The sequence below is a fragment of the Micromys minutus genome (genome assembly GCF_963924665.1).
Source record: "Micromys minutus genome assembly, chromosome: 1".
Classification (NCBI taxonomy): Eukaryota; Metazoa; Chordata; class Mammalia; order Rodentia; family Muridae; genus Micromys; species Micromys minutus.
Window position 1 is genome coordinate 81,037,250 of NC_137969.1, and position 19,473 is coordinate 81,056,722.

At 41.2% G+C, this 19,473-nt stretch overlaps 1 protein-coding gene across 2 annotated transcripts in view; it reads right to left on the minus strand.

The window, feature by feature from the left end:
* TNR (tenascin R) overlaps positions 1 to 19,473 on the minus strand; it is a gene marked incomplete at both ends in the record, with an annotated part of 73,908 nt that overhangs the window by 15,521 nt on the left and 38,914 nt on the right. For both annotated transcript variants that reach the window (XM_080923192.1, XM_080923193.1), the window contains 5 exons: positions 10,971 to 11,103; positions 11,990 to 12,120; positions 12,735 to 12,878; positions 16,042 to 16,161; positions 18,766 to 18,912. In XM_080923192.1, the coding sequence (XP_080779318.1) occupies positions 10,971 to 11,103; positions 11,990 to 12,120; positions 12,735 to 12,878; positions 16,042 to 16,161; positions 18,766 to 18,912 (675 nt within the window). The remainder of the gene's footprint in view (positions 1 to 10,970; positions 11,104 to 11,989; positions 12,121 to 12,734; positions 12,879 to 16,041; positions 16,162 to 18,765; positions 18,913 to 19,473) is intronic.

Sequence of the window (19,473 nt, forward strand, 5' to 3'; positions counted from 1 at the left end):
TCCTTAGAAAAAAATGTTCTGAGCACTCCAACTTTCAGTATGCAGAGGACAGGGTATATTTGGCCTTGAGTTCAAACCTTGTGTTCTATCCTTTCCCATTTCACCCTATTGCTCTGCAGGTATTGGAGTAATAATAAAGACACTCTCATATTCCAATTGATCTGCAATTTTAGAAGATTATCAGGGCTGATCACAGGTATCCTCAACTCCCTGGATGCCATGGCATTTAATCAGGTACACACCTTTTACCCCTAAACTGATCATTCTAATCACTTTTTAGACCAAGCACTTGGGTGGCCCTCACTTCTTTCTTCTGGCATAGTAACTGGTGTCTGGGTGGATAGGGTAGCATTTTCCTTCCTTCCTTTCATTTTTTTTTAAAGCACAAGGTATGGTTATTATCAAGTTGGAAGAAAAGCAAAGGCAGGTGATCTGTACAGTGAAGCGTCTCATGGTTAAGTAGTTCTAGATGTAATTGTGAGATCCATGGGCCCAGGGTAGTCACTGGAAGAATTGCTCAGAAATTGGTCTGTATTGGGCATCAACGGCTACCTGCTGAGTGGTGACTAGCTATCTTCATGATGGCACACAAGGCAATCAGATGGCTCTGTGCCAGTGGGGAGTATGAGAGGTCTCCCTGTCCCTTCCCAGCCCTCTCTTGTTTTGTGTCCTTGGGTACAGTTTTTAAAATGGTCAGATTTAATGGCTCTAGAGAGCCTCTGCTGCTGTCTGTGCTGATGGACTCACTGTAATCACCAGCTAAGAGAGCCTCCACTCATCGTCCGTTCTGATGAACTCAGCATCAGGACTGAAGCCGTGACAACAGCAGCCGTGACAAAAGAGCCACAGCACATTTCTCGGTAAGTGCAGAAAAAAGTGTGTTTTTTGTTCACAGAAAATTAAAGACTTGGATTTACAAAGTAACTGATAAGATTTTGGGGTGCAGCCCCAAGCTGTGGACAGAGCCTGACTGTCAGTCAGCCTATCTGAGCTTAATCCATCACTTCAATTTTCTCAGAGAATCTTTGCGTTTACCAGCTTGTTGTCTTGTTATTCACTTAAAAGACATATAGGAAAACGTCCCTTGATTTCTGAATACCAGGCTAAGGGGTGGGAATACGCAAAAGGAGAAAAGACTTTTTTCGGGTGGTTCATGGTCTTGTGAGAAGAACAAAACAAAACAAACAAATGTGACCTCAAGTTCTCAGTGCTTTGAGACCAACATGGGAGGCTAGAAGGGCATCAAAGTGGGTGTGAAGTGAACCTGGGGGTGCTGAAGAGGGGCTGAGAAGTGGGGTTCTGGAACAGGGTAGAATCTGACAAGTGTTGATCGGGAAGCTTTCTTACTTTGGGAACTGACAGAACCCAGTCCCGCATGGTAGAGGGCAGTATTGCAAGCACATGGCAAATCACACGCTATTTGGAAAATGGAAGATGTAGCTAACAGATAAAAGGAGCATTGTGCTGGATGAATGTGATAACAGAGACTGAATCAAGCTCTGTAGGAAGAGGGACGTTCTTCCGAAGCCAGTAAATGCTCTGCTCTTTCCTTGCAGACATAGCATCACTTGAACAAAAATTTCCTTTGGAGATGGGGATATGTTTTTCTGATGCCTCCACCCCTTGAGTAAAAATTTTATACAGTCTCAACCTCTCCAGTGAGAATCAGCCATTGTTGGATTATCTCGGTTATATCATGTAAGCCAGCACAAGAAATCTCCTTTTATTATTAAAAATCACACTGATAGGCATCTGACTTGTTTCTCACCAGTATCCTTGATATTAGAATAAAGCCCTACACGGAGTAGTTGCCCCATCAATATTTATTAGATGTTTAGTGTCACATGAGTGATAGCATTCATCCCCTATGATAATAACAGAGGACACAAAATTAGATTCTCTGAAGGCATGTGCAATGACACAATTTAGAATGGGCTAAATCAAATCCTGTGACTAGTGACATGTGAGATCTTTCTGTAGCATTTATAAGATCATCTAATAGCAATGCTTCTCCACCTTCCTAATGCTTTGGCCATTTAATACAGTCTCTCCTGTTGTGGTGACCCCCAACCATAAAATTACTTCCGTTGCTATTTCCTCACTGTGATTTGCCTGTTAGGAATTGTTATGTAAACATCTGACATGCAGGATGTCTGATGTGTGACCCCTAAGGGCGTTGCAATTCATAGGATGAGAGCCATGTCTTAGAATCGACAGTAAGTAATAGCTCTGTTCAATAAGACTCACTGCTTTCAAAAAAGAGTGGCCATGTACCTCTGCCCTGTTCAGTAGTGCAACTACTCTATCAGAAAGCCCAGCGACTTAAATGAAGGGGACCATTCCTTGAATACAATCATTTCCTAGATGTCCCCCCAAACTGAAATACTATAATATAAAGAGTAGGATAACTATTTTTTCAAAGTTTATTTGTAGTTAAAAATCCCACATTAAAAAGATTCTCAAGGCTCAGGGGTCTTCACTAGTGAGAACAGATTGAGAATTTGAAGATGGACTCTCATTAGTTTTATACAATGTCTTTCATGAAACAGAAGAGGTAAAAGCAAATACATTTCTCAATTTGATCAGTGAAGACAGAGTTAGTCATATTGAAATAAACAGCTGGACTAAACAGTATTGAAGGGATAACACAGGTTGGATGAGAGTTTTGAAACCCAGTCTTTTCCCCCTATGTTGCCACAGAGAACTCATTGCCTGGCTCCTTTCATCTGTGTTTGGTCTTTCTTGACCACATACACTACCAGGAGGAGGGTCTGACAACCCAAAGAGAGAATGGACTTAAAGGATGGGGTATCTGTGCCTCGGGGAACAAAGCTACTCTGAAACAAAGAGCTCACTTGATATGCCATTGATTACTACAGTTATTAGAATAGCATCTTAATTAGATATGCTAACTTGACTTACAGAGGGAAAAATATATCAACACCATGAGAAAAAATAAGAAACTAAAACCCAGCAGAAATATTAAATCTTAATAATAGGGCTTAAAGTAACAATGCAGTAGATAGGATAAATAAAGATTTTAGATACAGGTAAAATATGAATAATAAATTGGAATACCTGACTGAGACCATTTTTTAGAAGATAAAAGGGAAGAGTAAAGAGCCAGCAAACCAAGAGATTTGGAGAACAATGCACACATTCTGCCATCTAGTTAATAGAAGTTCTGAAAATAAAAAATAATTACAAATATGGAGGAAACACTTAAATGAATAATAAAGACAAATGTATATGAAGTTTAGATAAAATGCTACAGATTTAAAAGAATCATTGGATGTCAAACTGGAGAGAAAAGATAAATGAACTCTTAGAATTAACTGTGGGGCCATCAAAAAATATGGGGCTAGGGAGATGGCTCAGTGGGGCAGACTGCTGCCATACAAGCAAGAGGACTAGCAGCCATGTCTTCCTGTGTCTGTGATCTCGGCACTGCAGAGGCAGAGCTGTGCAGATCCCGGTGGGAACTCACTGGCCAGCCTTTCCAGCTAAATTGGCCAACTCTTCAGCAAGAGACTTTGTCTCAAACAATAAGATGGAAAAGTAATCAATGAAAATACATGATGTTGACTTTTAGCCTCAGCATACATATATGTACATGTACACCTGCATTCACGAAAGCACAGATCCCCCAACACACACACACACACACACACACACACACACACATTGTAGAAGACTCCAGAGAGAAAAATTCAGGTGCCTACAGGACAAAATCTAATTGCATTTGACTTTTTGAAGGCAATAAAGCACATGGAAAGACAATAGGAGCAGGTGTGGTAGAACATGACTTCAGTCCCAGCATTTGGGAGGCAGAGGCAGCGAGATTTCTGTGAGTTTGAAACTCACAGCCAGAACTATATAGTGAGTTGCAGGACAGTCAGGCTACATAGTGAGGTCATGACATTGTGAAACAAACAAACAAACAAACAAACAAACAAATAAATAAATAAATAATAAAAAAGTAAAGAACAGTAATAAGACTGAAACCCGGACAATTTTTTTATTTTTCACAAAGCTGGCGAAACATGAAGATATGACCAGAACAATGAATGGGCTGTTTTCTTTATGATTGTAGATGTAAAGGTGTGAATGCAGTTAACTAAATCTGGATGTAGTAAACACTCATATTTGGAAGAAATTTTTAAATGATAGTAAAGACATGCATTTATAAAAGCTACCAGTACAAATCATGCCATCAGTAAGCCTGAAGTATAACCACAACTTATTAAACTACCATTTGATAAAATTCATTGCAAAAAGTTCTAACTCAAAATAGAAGAACATTTTATAACTTAATGAGTGTTTTATACCATAGATTAGAGCAAGTACTATTCTTGTTTATTTATAGCTCAGCCAATTGCATATTTTCTTTATTTTAGAAAACAGTTGCAGTGTTAAAGAGATGCGGAGAATAAGAGTTAGCAAAGATTATACATCTGAAGCTTTAATTGTATTCTCTTCAAGAGTGTGAACAAGTTAAGGTTAGTGAGCCTCGCCATCACTAATAGCTTTGAAGATTCCAGTTAATGGGAAGTACAGAAATGAAATTATTATTCATAAATGATACAAAACACATCAAATACTTGAACATGTGTATTCATGTTCAGGCTTGGATATGTGGATTCAGAAGTCCATGTCTTTTGTAACAGGGTCTTGTACTGAATCCAGAACTCCTCTATTCATCTAGACTGGTTGGCTGGGCAAAGCCCTGAGATCCTCCTTTTCTGCCCCTTTAGTGATGAGATACAGCTCCTACTCCCTACCAACAGCGTGGGTGCTCAGGATTAGAACTTCGGTCCTCATAAGTGCACAGCAAGCAGTACTTTTACTACCTCTACCTCCCCAGATCCATATTTACCTAAAATATTAATAGAAACCATAGATAATTACAATTAGGAAGAAAGTCAGCAGGATTGCTAGATACTGGATCAATATATAAAATCAATAGTATTTTTCTGCATCAGCAATAATCAACTGGAAAATATTTTTTTAATTAGATACAAGTCACAAAGCAATAAAAATAATAAAGCTTCCAGAAATCAACCAAGAACACAGGAATGCTGTGGGGGAAATTTAACATTGTGAGAAACATAAAGATTATTTAGATAAATGATGATCCAGTCTGTGCATTTTAGAAGGGATAACTTGCTATCATAAGGATGTCAGTTCCTCTCAAATTAACTTACAAGTACATTGCAATTCTAATCTAAATTTCATTTGGAGGACTTCATACCTAGATGGGATAATTCAGATGACATGACACCTATAAAAAATTAAATGCCATCAAATAGCTAAGTGAACCTCGAGAATGGGAGTCAAGGAAGCTTGTCTCACTGTGTGTAAATGCGGTAAGATTAACTCTAGATATAAAAATTTTAGGCTTTGATTTAAAAAAAAACAGATGAATAGAGCATGGTATAAAATAGATAATTCAGAGTTCAGAGACAGATTATGTGCATGTGTGAACTTAATATACAGAAAAGCATAAAAATCAATGAACAGATGGTTTACTTAGTGCATGACTCTGGTTTACTATATAAAGAAAAATGAAATGGTATCCCAGCTGAATGCTACATATAAAATGGACAAGGCATGATAATAAATCACAAAGTGAGCAGAAGAATATTGAAGAAAATCTTTGGATCTGTTATTAAGAAAAGCCTTCATACTAAGAATGTTAGAGGTTCAACTATTCAAGTAGTTCTGGATAATACTATCAGGAACTCTGATAAGAAAACAAGCAAATGAGACAGACAGGTAATTTACAACAGTAGAAAAATCAGATGTCTAACAAACAGGGAGAGATGTCTAAATTCAAACTTACCATTACTTAACATGATTCATCAAAAATAATGTGATTATACTTATCAGACGGCCAAAAACTTCAAGGCTGGATCAGGCTAGACTGTGTCAAGTTATTATAAATGGTATGTGCTTTCAGAAAACAAGAGCATTCCTGTGTGTCCAGCCTGTAAGTGCTTAAACTATATAAGCATGTACCCTGAACCTAGCAATTCCTCTTTGGATATACAACCTTTGCATGCCTCAGTGGTCCATAGATTAAAGTACTGAAAGCACATAGTGCAACACTGTTTGGGACTGTGAAAAGTTGCAGACAATCCAATGCCTGACTTCGGGAGAGTGGAAAGGCAAAGGTGATGGATGGACACATGTCAAGTAATATTTCACAGTAATCAGAAGTGAAAGACAGATGAATGTAAAATGCCCAAACAAAAAAATATTTAATAAGCTGTATAACCCAAATCACATCTGGCACATTTAGATCACTGATAATTAAAACAGTTCTAATAAGAATATGTTTTTCAAAGGCAGGAACAAGAGGCTTCCAGTCTGTTGTATTACAATGGTTGTATGTCAAAGACAGAAAAAGAGCTGGGGCAAAATGAAGTTAACTGAGGGCATATGAAGAGGAACCTTGGAGGGCGATACTGAGAACACACAACAAAGGGGGCAGTTTGATTAATTCAGAGCTTTGATCTGTTCATTTGCTTGGGATGGGATATTCATATGGCATGATTAGTATCCTACCTCCTTCATAGCCAGGCCTCGGAGAAAGGCGAAGGCAGACTTCCCTTTGTGTCTGGGATTGTCTGTCTGTCCATTTGTCTGTGTGTGCATGCCTCTCTCTTCTTTCCCTCTCTCTCCTCCCCCTTCCTCTCTCTCTCCCTCTTCCTACCAGGCATCTTTTGTTCTTTTGTTTCTCAGAGAAATTAAACACACCAAACTGTAAGTGGCAGAGCAATGGGAAATCCCCGGCTGCTGCTTGGATGGAGGGATGTATGATGTCCGGATGTACAGATTACCAGGCTTCCCTTTCCAACAGAAATCCTGGTAACTACGATTCTTTGTTTAAATCCACCACACACTGCTTTGGAGTCTGGAATTTGCCAATTTTTACAAAACAACAATAACAAATACAAAGAAAAGAATTTTATATTAGAGGAGACCCAAAATTTTCTTGGAGAGCTTCATGGAACAGCCTGACCTGGCAGGAAGATAGCAGGGGGCAAAGGCAATAAAAAGAAGAAGAAAAATACAGAACCAAAACCACAGCCTCATCTCATTACTCATCTCTAGCTATAGCTCTTCACTTAACCTCAAGGTCAAGACGACCTTTTACAGTGCTCTCCGCCTCTGAGGAGGAGCTTCAGTCTGAGTCTTGTTTGCCTTTTATCATATTTAAAGAGACAATGGAACCTGCCTCTCCAAAGATCATTTCACCAAGTCCCCATGGCTCTGGGAGGAATATTTGTTTCCTCATTTAAATTCATGTCTCTAAAAGACAAGTAGACCTTGGATGAAATTTCAGGAGACAGCAAATTATAAATAATGTATCTATATTTTTTCCTCTCCCATACCACTTGTATATAATTCCCCCCGGAGTCGTGTGCAAACACCAGAGACAAGAGGACAGGAAGCTATTAACATGATGGAAAGATTGGAATGGGCTCACATTGTGTGGTGTGAACATAAGAAAAGGAATCTTGATCAAATGACTCTCCCAGGCTAGCTAGTTCTTTTCTATAACAATGCTGGGGAGGAAATGGAAGGAATAGAGGAAAGGAAAACCATAATCAGGATATATTGTGTGAGAAAAAATATTTCAATAAATAGAAAAAGGAAAAATTATTATAATTAATTATTAATTATTGGCATCGCAACTCTTCCCCAGACCATTATATCTGCTTGAGTGAGTCCTGATCATCCCAGGACAGTGTTTGACAGTCACAGAGGACACTTTGAAGCCAACCTTTAAAGTCTGTTGTCTATCAGAAAAGGCACCGGAAACTCTTACAGGATCAGCTCATCCTTGGAATAAGATATGAGTAAGTGGAAAATGCAGATACTGTCAATTAAGTTGGAAAGGATGATAGCAGCCAAAAGGAAAATTAGCCTCTAACTTCCTCTGCCTTGCTGCACTGCCGTGGGACCTTCAGTGTTCTCCAGACTTCCTCAGCAGGATTACTTCACGCCCATGGGGTCCAGACAGGTAGCCTTTCAATCTTGGATCAGGTGAAGAGATTTTGCTTTTCACTTTGGCTCCTTTCCCTCTTCTGTAATACCCCTAATTTCACCAATTGGAAGCAAACACCCTTGTATTCTATTCTTTCATTAATGTTCCCATTGGCAGGGGCAGAAAGGTAGAGGGGCAGGGACTGGGGCAGGAAGTAGACACTGCAGCCTCAGAAAGATTTGTACTGCAGTGGCAGACAGAACCTGAAAGGGATTTTGCCTTCAGAGTCTGCAAAATGCACCTTTGTAGCATCCCTGCATAGGTTATTAAGACTCTTCTGTAGGCTTTGGTTTTTTGTTTTGCTTTGTTTTTATCAAGAGATGTCTACTTTTGTACTCTGAAGCTGAGACGTAGCTCTCCAGGCCGTCTGTCATGTCTATATGTCCACTCTCTGTACCTGGGACACTGGCAGGCATTATTCCTTGGCCAAGAAATTTTCACTCAGCGTTCAGCTTCTAGTTGTCTCTGTGGGTTCTGATAAATCTCCAAAACAAAGCCAGCAGGGCTCAGGATGCATCAGTGACTTAAGTTTCAACTTTCATTAAAACTGAAACAACTCCCAAACATGGATGCTCCTTTGCTACATATTAGGGGGATAGTGATAAGTCCATTGCTGGCATCCTAAACACTACACGGAGTGAATAGCTCAGCTGGTAGCCATTCTCACTGCATAGATGGTGGGCTCCTCACTTTCTTTCTTTCTCTCTTCTCTCTTCCCCCTTTCTCCTCCCTTCTTTCTTCTCTGTATTTATCGGTCAGTCAGTCAGTCAGTCAGTCAGTCTGTCTGTCTATCTGTCTGCCTCTGTCTTTTTCTCTTTTCTGAGTTAACACTGGCTATGTTTGAGGAGCCTGGAGTCATGAAAGAACAACAAACCAACCTCAATAGGCACCATCTGTCACCTGCACTGCCCATCAAACCAAGCCACTATTCAAGTTTCCTATCCAGATTCCCATGTAAGTTGTTAATTATCACGAGATTCAACCCTCTCAAGACTCTGGCTGGATATGGAGTCCCATATCCAACTGACTGCATCTAAGACAAGGCTGTGATGGTCACAGAAACCATTATACGTGGAAGGGGTTTCAGCTCTAGATCCCACAGAAACTTCAGATATTTGACACATCACTTCCTACTGTCAGCTGTGACATCAGCAGGGCGGGAATAAAAAGCTCATACAACACCAAGCATGTTAGTGACAAAATGATTCCTTTAACCCAATAAACATGTGAGGTGGGAGCTCTGTGCATCTGTTAGCTGTGTTTGCTTTATAATGAAAAAAATTAATTCAGCAGAAAACTCTCCTAAGTTGTGGCTTCATAAATGACCCTTTAGTGAGCCTGTGGATGTTCAGGGCTGGGTTTGAACAAGAGGTAACACCTTAGTGCTGCATAAGGCATCTTTGGAATAGTAAAATGAACTCCAGCCTTAGCAGAGAAAGTGTTCTCTGAGTTCGGTAAGGATATCTCATAGATTCCTGTCTTGTGTGGTCACAGTTTATTTATTTCCCCATTAAAATATTCGCTTTGGACTAATGAACTCACTGAAGATACTTTTTAATGTGTTTAAAGGTATAAAAGCAAAACAAATAAACAAACGGTACAACAAAAAACAAAGGAAAGAGACTTGTTCACTATTTCACTGTCCAACAGTGACTTTGAAGTTTAACTAACTCTTTGTTTCATCCTCTAGAATAAGTATACTGAGAGAAGGGTATGAGGGGCAGGGATTCCTGTTGCTACTTTTAGGGTGGAAGAGAAGGCTCTGGGACACGGAGGAGAACACAGTCAATATGGTACTCCAAGGATGCAGGAAACATGTTTGGGGCGAGGGATATGTTCATATTAGATGCACTGCTGGACAGACCCTCATCCCTGTAATGTGAAAGTCAGTCTGAGCTGGGTAAGCAATTACAAGTAACAAACTATAGAGATGCCACAAACGTGCAGAAAGAACTAGTAACAGTTCAGATTCCAGGGACTATCTTGGATCAAATCCCAACTTTCTAACATGAAAGATACATAATCTTAGATGAGTTATCTCATCTCCATTGAACACTACTTTCCTTGCCTGTAAAAAAAATCAAAGGTAATAGTCTATAGGACAGAGGCTGTTGTGAGGGTGAAATTAAATACTGTTAAATAATGCACACACACACACACACACACACACACACATATATATATATGACAATACTTGCTAAAATGCCTTGTAAATCTTTGAGTTCCAAAAGCCTTCTCATTTTACTATTACTGTGAAGCCAGAAATCAAACCTAGAACTTTGAACATATTAGGTGAAAGCATTCCATTAAACTGTATCTTGTGTGTGTCTGTCTGTCTGTCTGTCTGTGTGTGAGTATGTGTGTGTGTGTGTGTGTCTGTGTGTGTCTGTGTGTGTCTGTGTGTGTCTGTGTGTGTAGGAGTGGTTCTGGGGATTGAACCTGGAACCTCATACATGCTAAGCAAATTGCTCTGTTACTGAGCTATGTTCTAGCTTCTATTCCTGCCCTTTCAAATGGTATTATCAGTAATTTTAAAGATTGGGTGAGATAGTGGATACATAAAAATAGTTTTTTGAGAATTTATGAGGGTTTAGTATTGAAGGTTTTTTGTGCTACATTTACTAGAAGTGCTCTGAGGGCAACATCAGGATGCAGGAATTTGGAACAAGAAACAACCTGACCCCGTTACTTAGTGCACTTAGTTGGTCCTCATGGACCACAGATTTAGGTTAGTGACTCCATGATAACCTTGGTGATGGGGATTTTCTGCCAAGGCCTTAGAAAAGGGGAATGAAGAAAAAGAAAGCTGAGTGATTTTGATAGGCTCTTTCTAGGACAAGGCTCAGCAGAGATGCCTAGGAGTCAGATGTCATCATGTAGAGAGAAGGAGGCATCAAAGTGACTCCAAGTCCCTCACCTGTGGTAAAGACAGTAGAGGTGAGGCTGCTCCTTGTGGCCTCCTGTGCTGCCTGCAAGAGCACTGTGTAGTCTGTGTTCTCTGACAGGCCCTCCAGTCGGATCCAGGTGTCCTCAGCATCCACAATCAGTTCCTGCAGAGAGCCAGAATAAAGGAGGCTGGAGGGAGCAGCCAGCTTGCAATATGGGACAATATGGAAGCTGGGTCAGCAATGCAGTCTTCTCCATTCCACAGTAAGGAAACTGCCAAGAGGCAGGTAGGGCAGTTCCCATGTGAGGTTTAGACCAGCTCCTATCTTACAAATGCACATGGGATAAATTTAGGTACCAGGATTATTGAACCAGTAGCTTCCGACTGCATTGGGTTTACTGCAGAATAGAAGAAGCTGAGGAAGCAGAATCCAAGACCTCCTTACTACCATCAAACAGACCAGCTTTACCTGCCCTCTAGATCTGACTTCCTTCTACTTCCACTTTTTAAAAAGGAAGCAAAGGAAGATATGCTAACTAGGGGTCTAGTGGGTTGTTTAGACTGATGACATAAAACCACAATTTATTATCTCCTTACTGTAGGCTACATAGGTGTTGCTTTTATAATGCTTACTAAGGCATCAAAGCCTCTGAAATTTATTTATTATGTGGCTCACATTTGCTGACCCCTGGGAGTGAGAGATCATTCAGAGAGCACAGGATTAGGATCTCTACATGTTCTGTACCTGAATGTGGACCTGAATGTGGTGATGCTGCAAGGTAGACTCTCGAGAGAGAATACTGACACAGAAAGACTGTGCTTTCCCTCAGTGTGGGTAGAGAGCAAGCCACAACTTGAGAATTTCCTGGTCCATAAATCTGGGCTCTCTCCTTAATAGCAGGTTGTGTATCTAGGATCTGAGCCTCACTGGGTGCCTGCGAATTGCTTTCTTCTCCATCCTTGCAATTTCCATGGGTCATTCCACTGGTCAGTTTCCACATGGCCTCACGTGGAAGAAATGGTTGCTCCCCTTCCCGGCTAATGCTTACCTTTCGGCTTCCATCAGTGGATTTGTATGTCAAGACATAGTTTTCAATTGCGGCTCTGGGTGGCTGCCAGGAGATCAGGGCGCTTTGCCTGGTGACTTCACTGGCTGTCAGGTTGGCAGGAGGGTCCAGGACTGCAAAGACGGAAAAAATGCTGGGATGTCCTTGCCTCCCTAGCTCTTCCTCTTTTGATTTCAGGCATGGTAATCTTGTTCACAGCACTGCTCAACTGCTGACTCTGGTTCTCTCTTGGATGAGAGCAGGGTGCTGTTTTCCTTCTTTGAAGCTACCCCCTAACTGCATCCCAAGAAAGACTCTAAGCTTGGGTGTGGCATCTTCCAATATAACTCTTTAAGCCTAGGACCCTAAACCCGTTTAACCACTTAATGCTTGGGTTTGAAGCAGTCCTGTATCTTAATTTGTTCTAATGTTCTCCTGACATGATCTTACCCCCCCCCCCAGCTCCCCACTACTGTGTCAAGCTATCTCATATTGCTCAGCATCCCTTGCAGCAGATACAGTTTTCATAACAAACTTTCTTGTCTGGCTCTGCTATTATCACATAGATCCTGGGTATAAAAACAGAAGTGCTCACTAGCAGAGTGATACAGGGACCACATTCATCCAAAACATGCTCAGAGCACCAAATTCAAACTCTTTTCATTATATACTCCATTACAAGGAAGCATTGAATTTAGGTTTCACATAATCCTTCAGGGATGCCAGCCATGCAGGAGCCTGTACTCACGGGTGGAGAAGTTGGTGGTGATGGTGCCACTCATGAGAGGCCCACTGGTCGCATACATGGTGACAGTGTAGTGGGTCCTAGGAAGCAGGTCTACAAGCTGGAATTCTTCGCTGACTCCGTCAACCAAGATGGTCTCTCCAGCAACTGAAATCAGACACATATCCATGGGGAAAATCCTACTACAGCTAAAGTTTTCCATATAGACTCAGTACTCAAGAATTCTGGGAAAACTACAGATGATACAGCTTATTACTCTATACAAGGATCCTCTTTTATCATCATCCTTATTATTCAGAGAAAAGTATTCTATATATGGAGGTCAAAGTGCCTCTACCTTCTACTCAGGCCTCTGCAAGCAATGAGTAAGAATGGTTCTTGTTTATCTGGTTGTTTCCTTCTATCCACTTTCCCCATCAAATACCCCCTCCTTTAGCCTGAAAAAAAAATGCAGCCCCTGCCTTTCATTACATTTATAATGACAGTTCTAAAGTTTCCATGGTCCTTACTGCTTCTCTCTGGACCAGAACGTTTATCTACGTCCTTGCTGAAATGCAGAGCTTGGAGGAGAACTGAGAACTGGGTTTGGTATTGCTGATCAATGCTATAAACAGGTCAGTTTGCTTCTGTGTCTGTCCTTTGTATCACTACAGGCTTTAGGACAGCAACAGATTATTGCCACTACATTCTTAATTTATTAACAATGAATGGCTTTATCACCACCCCTCTGGCTGATTATTTTGACCCATGGGCAGAGTATGCCTTTACATCTGTCATCATTTTGTCTTGGTTGAATTTTGGACCACAGTTTCAGTTTATTAAAATATTTTAATGTGGATTCAATCAATTATGGTTTTGTTTTATATACAAATTTTGTAAGCATGTCTTCTCGGGACTCATTCAAGCTGTTAATGAAACTGTTCATTAGATTATAGCCAAGCCCTGTGTTAGACAATTAGAATATTTCTGAATCACTCAGCATTTGACAAAATTTATTAGGCATATTTCCAAACTAGGTCAGACCTATTGCTTCAAGTTTATTGTGCTCCAGAGTTAAATGGAACAAGGTATATAAGGCTGCCCAAACAGTCTAACAGTCTATGGAAGAAGGTAGCTAATGCCCATGTTTTTGATGTCCTTCTTTGTGATATCCTGCAGTCCACCATTGCTCTACCGCATTAAACTGTGACAGCTTCTCAAATGCTTATCTCTCTCCAAATACAGCAAGGGTGCACCTTTCCCTTTTGTCCTTTTCACTTCCTCTGAGCTTTTGCTCCTTTCTTCTCCTCATTCATCCCTTTCTAAATTATGGTGGCTCATTGGGGAGGCTCTTAATGCTCTGTCTTGCATATTTCATGCCATAGCTCATATCAAGGTTTATTTACTGCTCTGCACCATCACTAGAAGTGAGTTCCATAAAGATAAGAACTCATGCTTTGCCTAGAAATTTTTTTTTAGGCTTAGCAAGTTGGTGGCCCATGGAGCATTTGCTGAATGAATGGGTGTGATGAACAGGATGGAACAATGCCTGTGGTCACTACGAGTAGGTAAGCCTTAAGGGAGTCAGGGGTGCTTTGTTAGAAAAGGTAGGGCTGCCTTTAAGACCTGAAAGACAGGTTATCTAGGTGGATTCTTGGGAAGAGAATTTCTCCCTGGGGAAAATGGCATATGGGCAAATGTGTATAAGCTTGAAAAGCTTAAAAGGCATGTTGATTTGAGAAATGCTGGATCATGATCCACACAGAGGGATGGTAGGAGTTGAGATGGGCTGTGCAGGAACGTAGAGGGGTTGGGATGGTTCCAAAATATTCTTCTCTGAGCAGGATTATGCAGTCAGCTATACTCCTATCAACCCAAACTCATGGTTTATCATACACATTTTAATCTTAACCAAAGATTAAATGATACTTACTTTTCTAATGCCTATCTGAAATATAAATGTACTAACAGAGTTGCAAAACGAAAGGAAATAAAAAAACCAACAAGGAAGCTTTGTGAACCTGTTGGTGTATGGTACTGACTAACACCCTTTCCATTTTGTTTGATAGTTTTCATTCTCTCAAACCCTGATGATGAATTTATTCTTTGCAGCTTGCAGAATTGGCTTTCTCTTTCTACCCTGAAAGTCAAGACGTCTGCCTGCCTTCTGTTCTCTGGTATCTATGTTCCCTAGATTCCTGATTAAAACCCACAAAAATTCTGTGATCACATGTTTAATTCTGGCCAAGAAATATTTTTCCTAAGCCTAGATATTTGGAATATGCTTCTTCTGTTTTGCTTTGAGACTCCCTTCCTCTCTCCTCCCCTTCCCCCCTCCTCTCTCCTCCCCTTTCCCTCCCCTCCCTTCCTCTCTCCTTCCTTCTCCTCCCCTCCCTTTCCCTCTCTCCCCTTCCCCTCCCCTCCCTTCCTCTCTCCTCCCTTCTCCTCCCCTTTCTTCCCCTCTCCTCCCCACCCCTCCCCTTCCCTTCCCTTCCCTTCCCTTCCCTTCCCTTCCCTTCCCTTCCCTTCCCTTCCCTTCCCTTCCCTTCCCTTCCCTTCCCTTCCCTTCCCCTCTGCTCTCCTCTCTCTCTCTCTCTGTCTCTCTCTGTCTCTCTCTGTCTCTGTCTCTCTGTCTCTGTCTCTCTGTCTCTGTCTCTCTGTCTCTGTCTCTCTCTGTCTCTCTGTCTCTGTCTCTGTCTCTGTCTCTGTCTCTGTCTCTCTCTCTCTCTCTCTCTCTCTCTCTCTCTCTCTCTTTCTGGTAGGTTTTTTGAGACAGGATGTCTCTGTGTAACCTTGGCTGGAACTCACTCTGTAGACCAGAATGACCTCAAAGTCAGAGATCTGCTGTCTTTGCCTCCACTGCCCAGGTGCTTTGAGTGAGCATGATAAAAACAGCATTGATATTCAGATTTTTGTGTTGATTCAAACTTTTGGGCTGTGTGTGGGCAGGGAAAAATGAGTACAGCAGAAATGTTGCTTAATATTAGTTTGCTCTGTAAACACCTAGAAAAATCCTGTCTTACCTGTAGCACTTTGGTGAAAATCCTAGCTCAGTGCTGAGTTTTGTCTCTAGTGTTAGCTCTGACTTGGCTTTTGTTTCTGGTTGCTTGCCTTTTTTGAACTTTTCAGACTAAGAATTTGTGATTCTCGTTATTATTTGTTTACAGGAGTTGGGGGATATCTTTCGGATTTTACAGGGCTCGAGGGCACATCATTTCCCCTATGGGAATTTCTGATTTGACTTTCAGATGGGGAAGAAAATGGATCACTTCTTTACTTCCATACTGGCTTGTAGCTCCAGTCCTCACCACCCCAACCTGCAGACACTCACTTGCAAAGTGTGTGAGAACAATGACATAATTTTCCACTTCACCCATGGGTGCTTTCCACTGGAGCAGGGCTTCTGTCGGCGTGATGTTGGTAGCGATCAGATCCATGGGGCTATCCATGGCTGGAAAAGAACAGGAGAATATCAGGCTAAAGAAGGAAATGCTAGGTGTTAAGTACCATAAATAATCAGAATTTTCCTATGTGGTGCACATCTGCCATTGTGCTGGGTAAGATAATGGAGGGGAGACGGATTTTTTTTCTACCTGTCTGGCTCCATTGACGCCTTTCTTTTTCTTTTTTCTTTTTTTTTTTTTCTTTCTCTTACCCACTTCTCTCCCAATTGCCCTAATTCCTTCTTTTAAGTTAAGTCATTAAATTATTGTGTGCATAATTCTTTGATGGGTTTGATGGGAAGTCGAACATTCAAAATACTCTGTTGCACTTTAGACATTTCAATCTACAGGGTGGAAAGAAGCTATAGAAATTTTTATGATTCATTAGTTCCTGAGATAATCCTGCTTTCCAGCCCATTTGTTCTTTCACACATGCAAGAGTGAGCTTTGTGGAAAGATCTCTGTCTGTGAACGTCAGGAAGTGTGGTGGATCTGTGCCAGTAACTTGGTCACAGAGTCCTATCCACTACTTACACCCACAAGCTTCAATCTGGAATGTGTTCTGGGCATTTTTCTTTTTGCTGCATAGAGACCCAGGGGAGTTGCACAAGCTTAGGGAATTCAAGGTGGCCTGTCAGGGGAAGAAAGTTTGCTTATGAATATATTATGATTCTACTCACCCATGTAACTCTTGGATTTACTCGTATATTTCCTTTTCATAAAGTTGGAGTTTATTTATTAAATGAATGCTATTAGAACAGCTTAAATGTTCGCTCAACCTGAGTCATACAAATTATGTTTGGGAACTAAGACCTTCTATTGGTTTACTTCTGTTCTTTGATTAAATGAGCTGTATTTGCTGCTTTTCTGTTTTCTCTCTCCTCTTTTTTGCTTATGTTCCTCGTCCCAAAGTAATAATAGGAAATAAGAGCCTTTACAACTTAATGTTTTGAATTTTATTTATAATTTGTACTTTCAAAAGCATCTTTAAATTCAGCTCTTGATGGAGCATATGGTTGGGTGATTTTTGAGATGTGTACCATCTCTTGAAGGAATTGTCATTTCTACAAGTTGTGAGATCATTGTTATGGCTTTAAAACAACACATGAAGATACTTCTGAATGTGGCACAGTTTCTGGAAGTTACCAGAACCAGTCTGGCTAATCGGGTGACAGAGTAGCTTGGTGTGCTGCTGAGTTTCTGCTTTTGAGATGTTTGCTGCCCAGGAGTGAGCTTTTGGCCTGGGTCATATAGCACTCTTATTTTGGGAACACTGTGTTCTCAAAGTCCATTTTATGATTTTCAATGAGAAAATATGTCAGAATTTTCAGGAGGGCAGGAAAGGGCTTTCTTGGCTCAATGTCATTACTTCTGGTCAACATTCATCGACTGCCTGCTTTGATAATCACCGACAAAACATAGCTAGTGCATCTACAGTCACAAACCCAGAAGGAAGGAGACTAGGAAAGGTTATACTACCTGGTACTGTCCTGAGAAAGGTATATTTTTATGTTTCTGAAAAACATTTTTGCCACAGTGTTAAGAGATGCTGTTTTGGCATTTATGGGAGTACATCCAAAGCAGGAGAATTTCCTCGGCACATTTCCCTCCTTCAGAAAGCACCATCTCTTGGGAAATTAAGCCATGTTGGGAAATCCAGGTGTTCTCTTAATGAGGTAGGCTGAATGTTTTCCTACTATGTATAGTAGGAACTATGGTTTAACTAGAAGGTTTTCAATGTTGAGGACAGAAACTGAACATTGGGAACAGCTGTGCCTTCCACTGACATCTCTAGCATTTTTTTTTTTTTTTTTTTTTTTTTTTTTTTGGCCAATACTATGTAGTATACTGGCTTAAGGACCAGAGAAGGAAGTCCAGTGGAGTTACCGGAAGGGAGCCCCTATTCTCAGGTTCAGCCAGAGCTAGTCTTCTGAAGAAGGCTTAGTAGAAGAATTTTTCTTCCCAGCTTTCCATATTAAAGCTCGTCTTTCATTCCCACCTCCCTTCCTCTGGAGCTCCTTTTGTGAAGGGGCATGAGGACACAGAGGACATTTAGTCAGCTGCAGGAGAAGAAGGATTACATAGTGTTCCTGACAGCAGCTGGGATGCTATGCGGGGTTACTCTCACCTCTACTTCATACAGGTGAAGAACTTTTCCCCTGGAGAAAATGCTGCACACCTCTGGCACACCTCTGGGATGGTTGTATATGGTGAATAATCTCACCCCACCCCTAGTTTTCTGAAACTGGAATATCACCTTTTCTCCAGAGTTTCCCCAACCCCCAAATCTTAAGGAGATCCTATAATTCAAATGTTTGCTGTGGCATCTGCCTCCAGCATTCATCTTTGAAAGACCATTCTTCAGACTGGAAGTTCCATGAACATTCCTAACCCAAACTAACAAGACTTCTCCCCAAGTATGACTCACCAAACTCCTATTATTAGACAGAACTGTCTGTGGGGAGAGAAACCACAACTTGTGCTGAAGAACACAGTGAATCAGAGGAGCCAAGGAATAGCGTCTCAGTATCTGCTGTGAGCTGAAATGAGGAATGCCCGTTTCCCGTGTTTGTTTCAAGCCTGATGCTTATGTCCTGACCCGACATGCTTACCTGTGTGCACCAGGGTGCAGATGCGTTCACTCTCTTCCCTGCCCCGCACACTGTTAAGGCTTATTTCATATTCAGTAGCTGGATACAGCTTGGTGATGGTGAACTCTGTCACAGTGTTGGGAACCACGGAGCTGTCTAGCCGACCCACTGAGGAAGAACAAAATCCATCATTAAAAAGTTCAACAGCTCTCTCATCTGTGGGTCTGTGGCTCAGTTTACATTGTGACAGTGGGTCATGAGGCACAGATGGATGTAGCCTCAGCATACAATAGGAAAGGGAAGGCAGATAAATGATTCATAAGATGGTAATTGTGGGGTTTAAATAGATCTTATTGCTGGCTCCACTCTTTCATTTTATGAGCTTCTCAGAACAAAAGTAAATGAACCATTTATTATGTAGGTTTCTATCAGACTGGTCTTCTTTGAGGTGGGCATATGAGTATAGTGGCAGTGGAGAGAGCAAAGCTGCCAAAAGTGTGCTATGCATCCCAAAGAAAGGTAGCCTAGAAAACTGCCTTACCTCTGGCCGGAAGTGAACGTTCCCTCCACTTTGTTAACAATGCCTCATAGACCAGCAAGAACTGGCAGTATACAGGCAAGCTCCCAGCCAGCTTTTCTGACTCATACGTGGCTACAGTGGCAGAATTAGGATCACATCACTGCGGTTCCCTCCAGCGCTCCATCTGGCTCTGCTGGGTCTTTATCCAT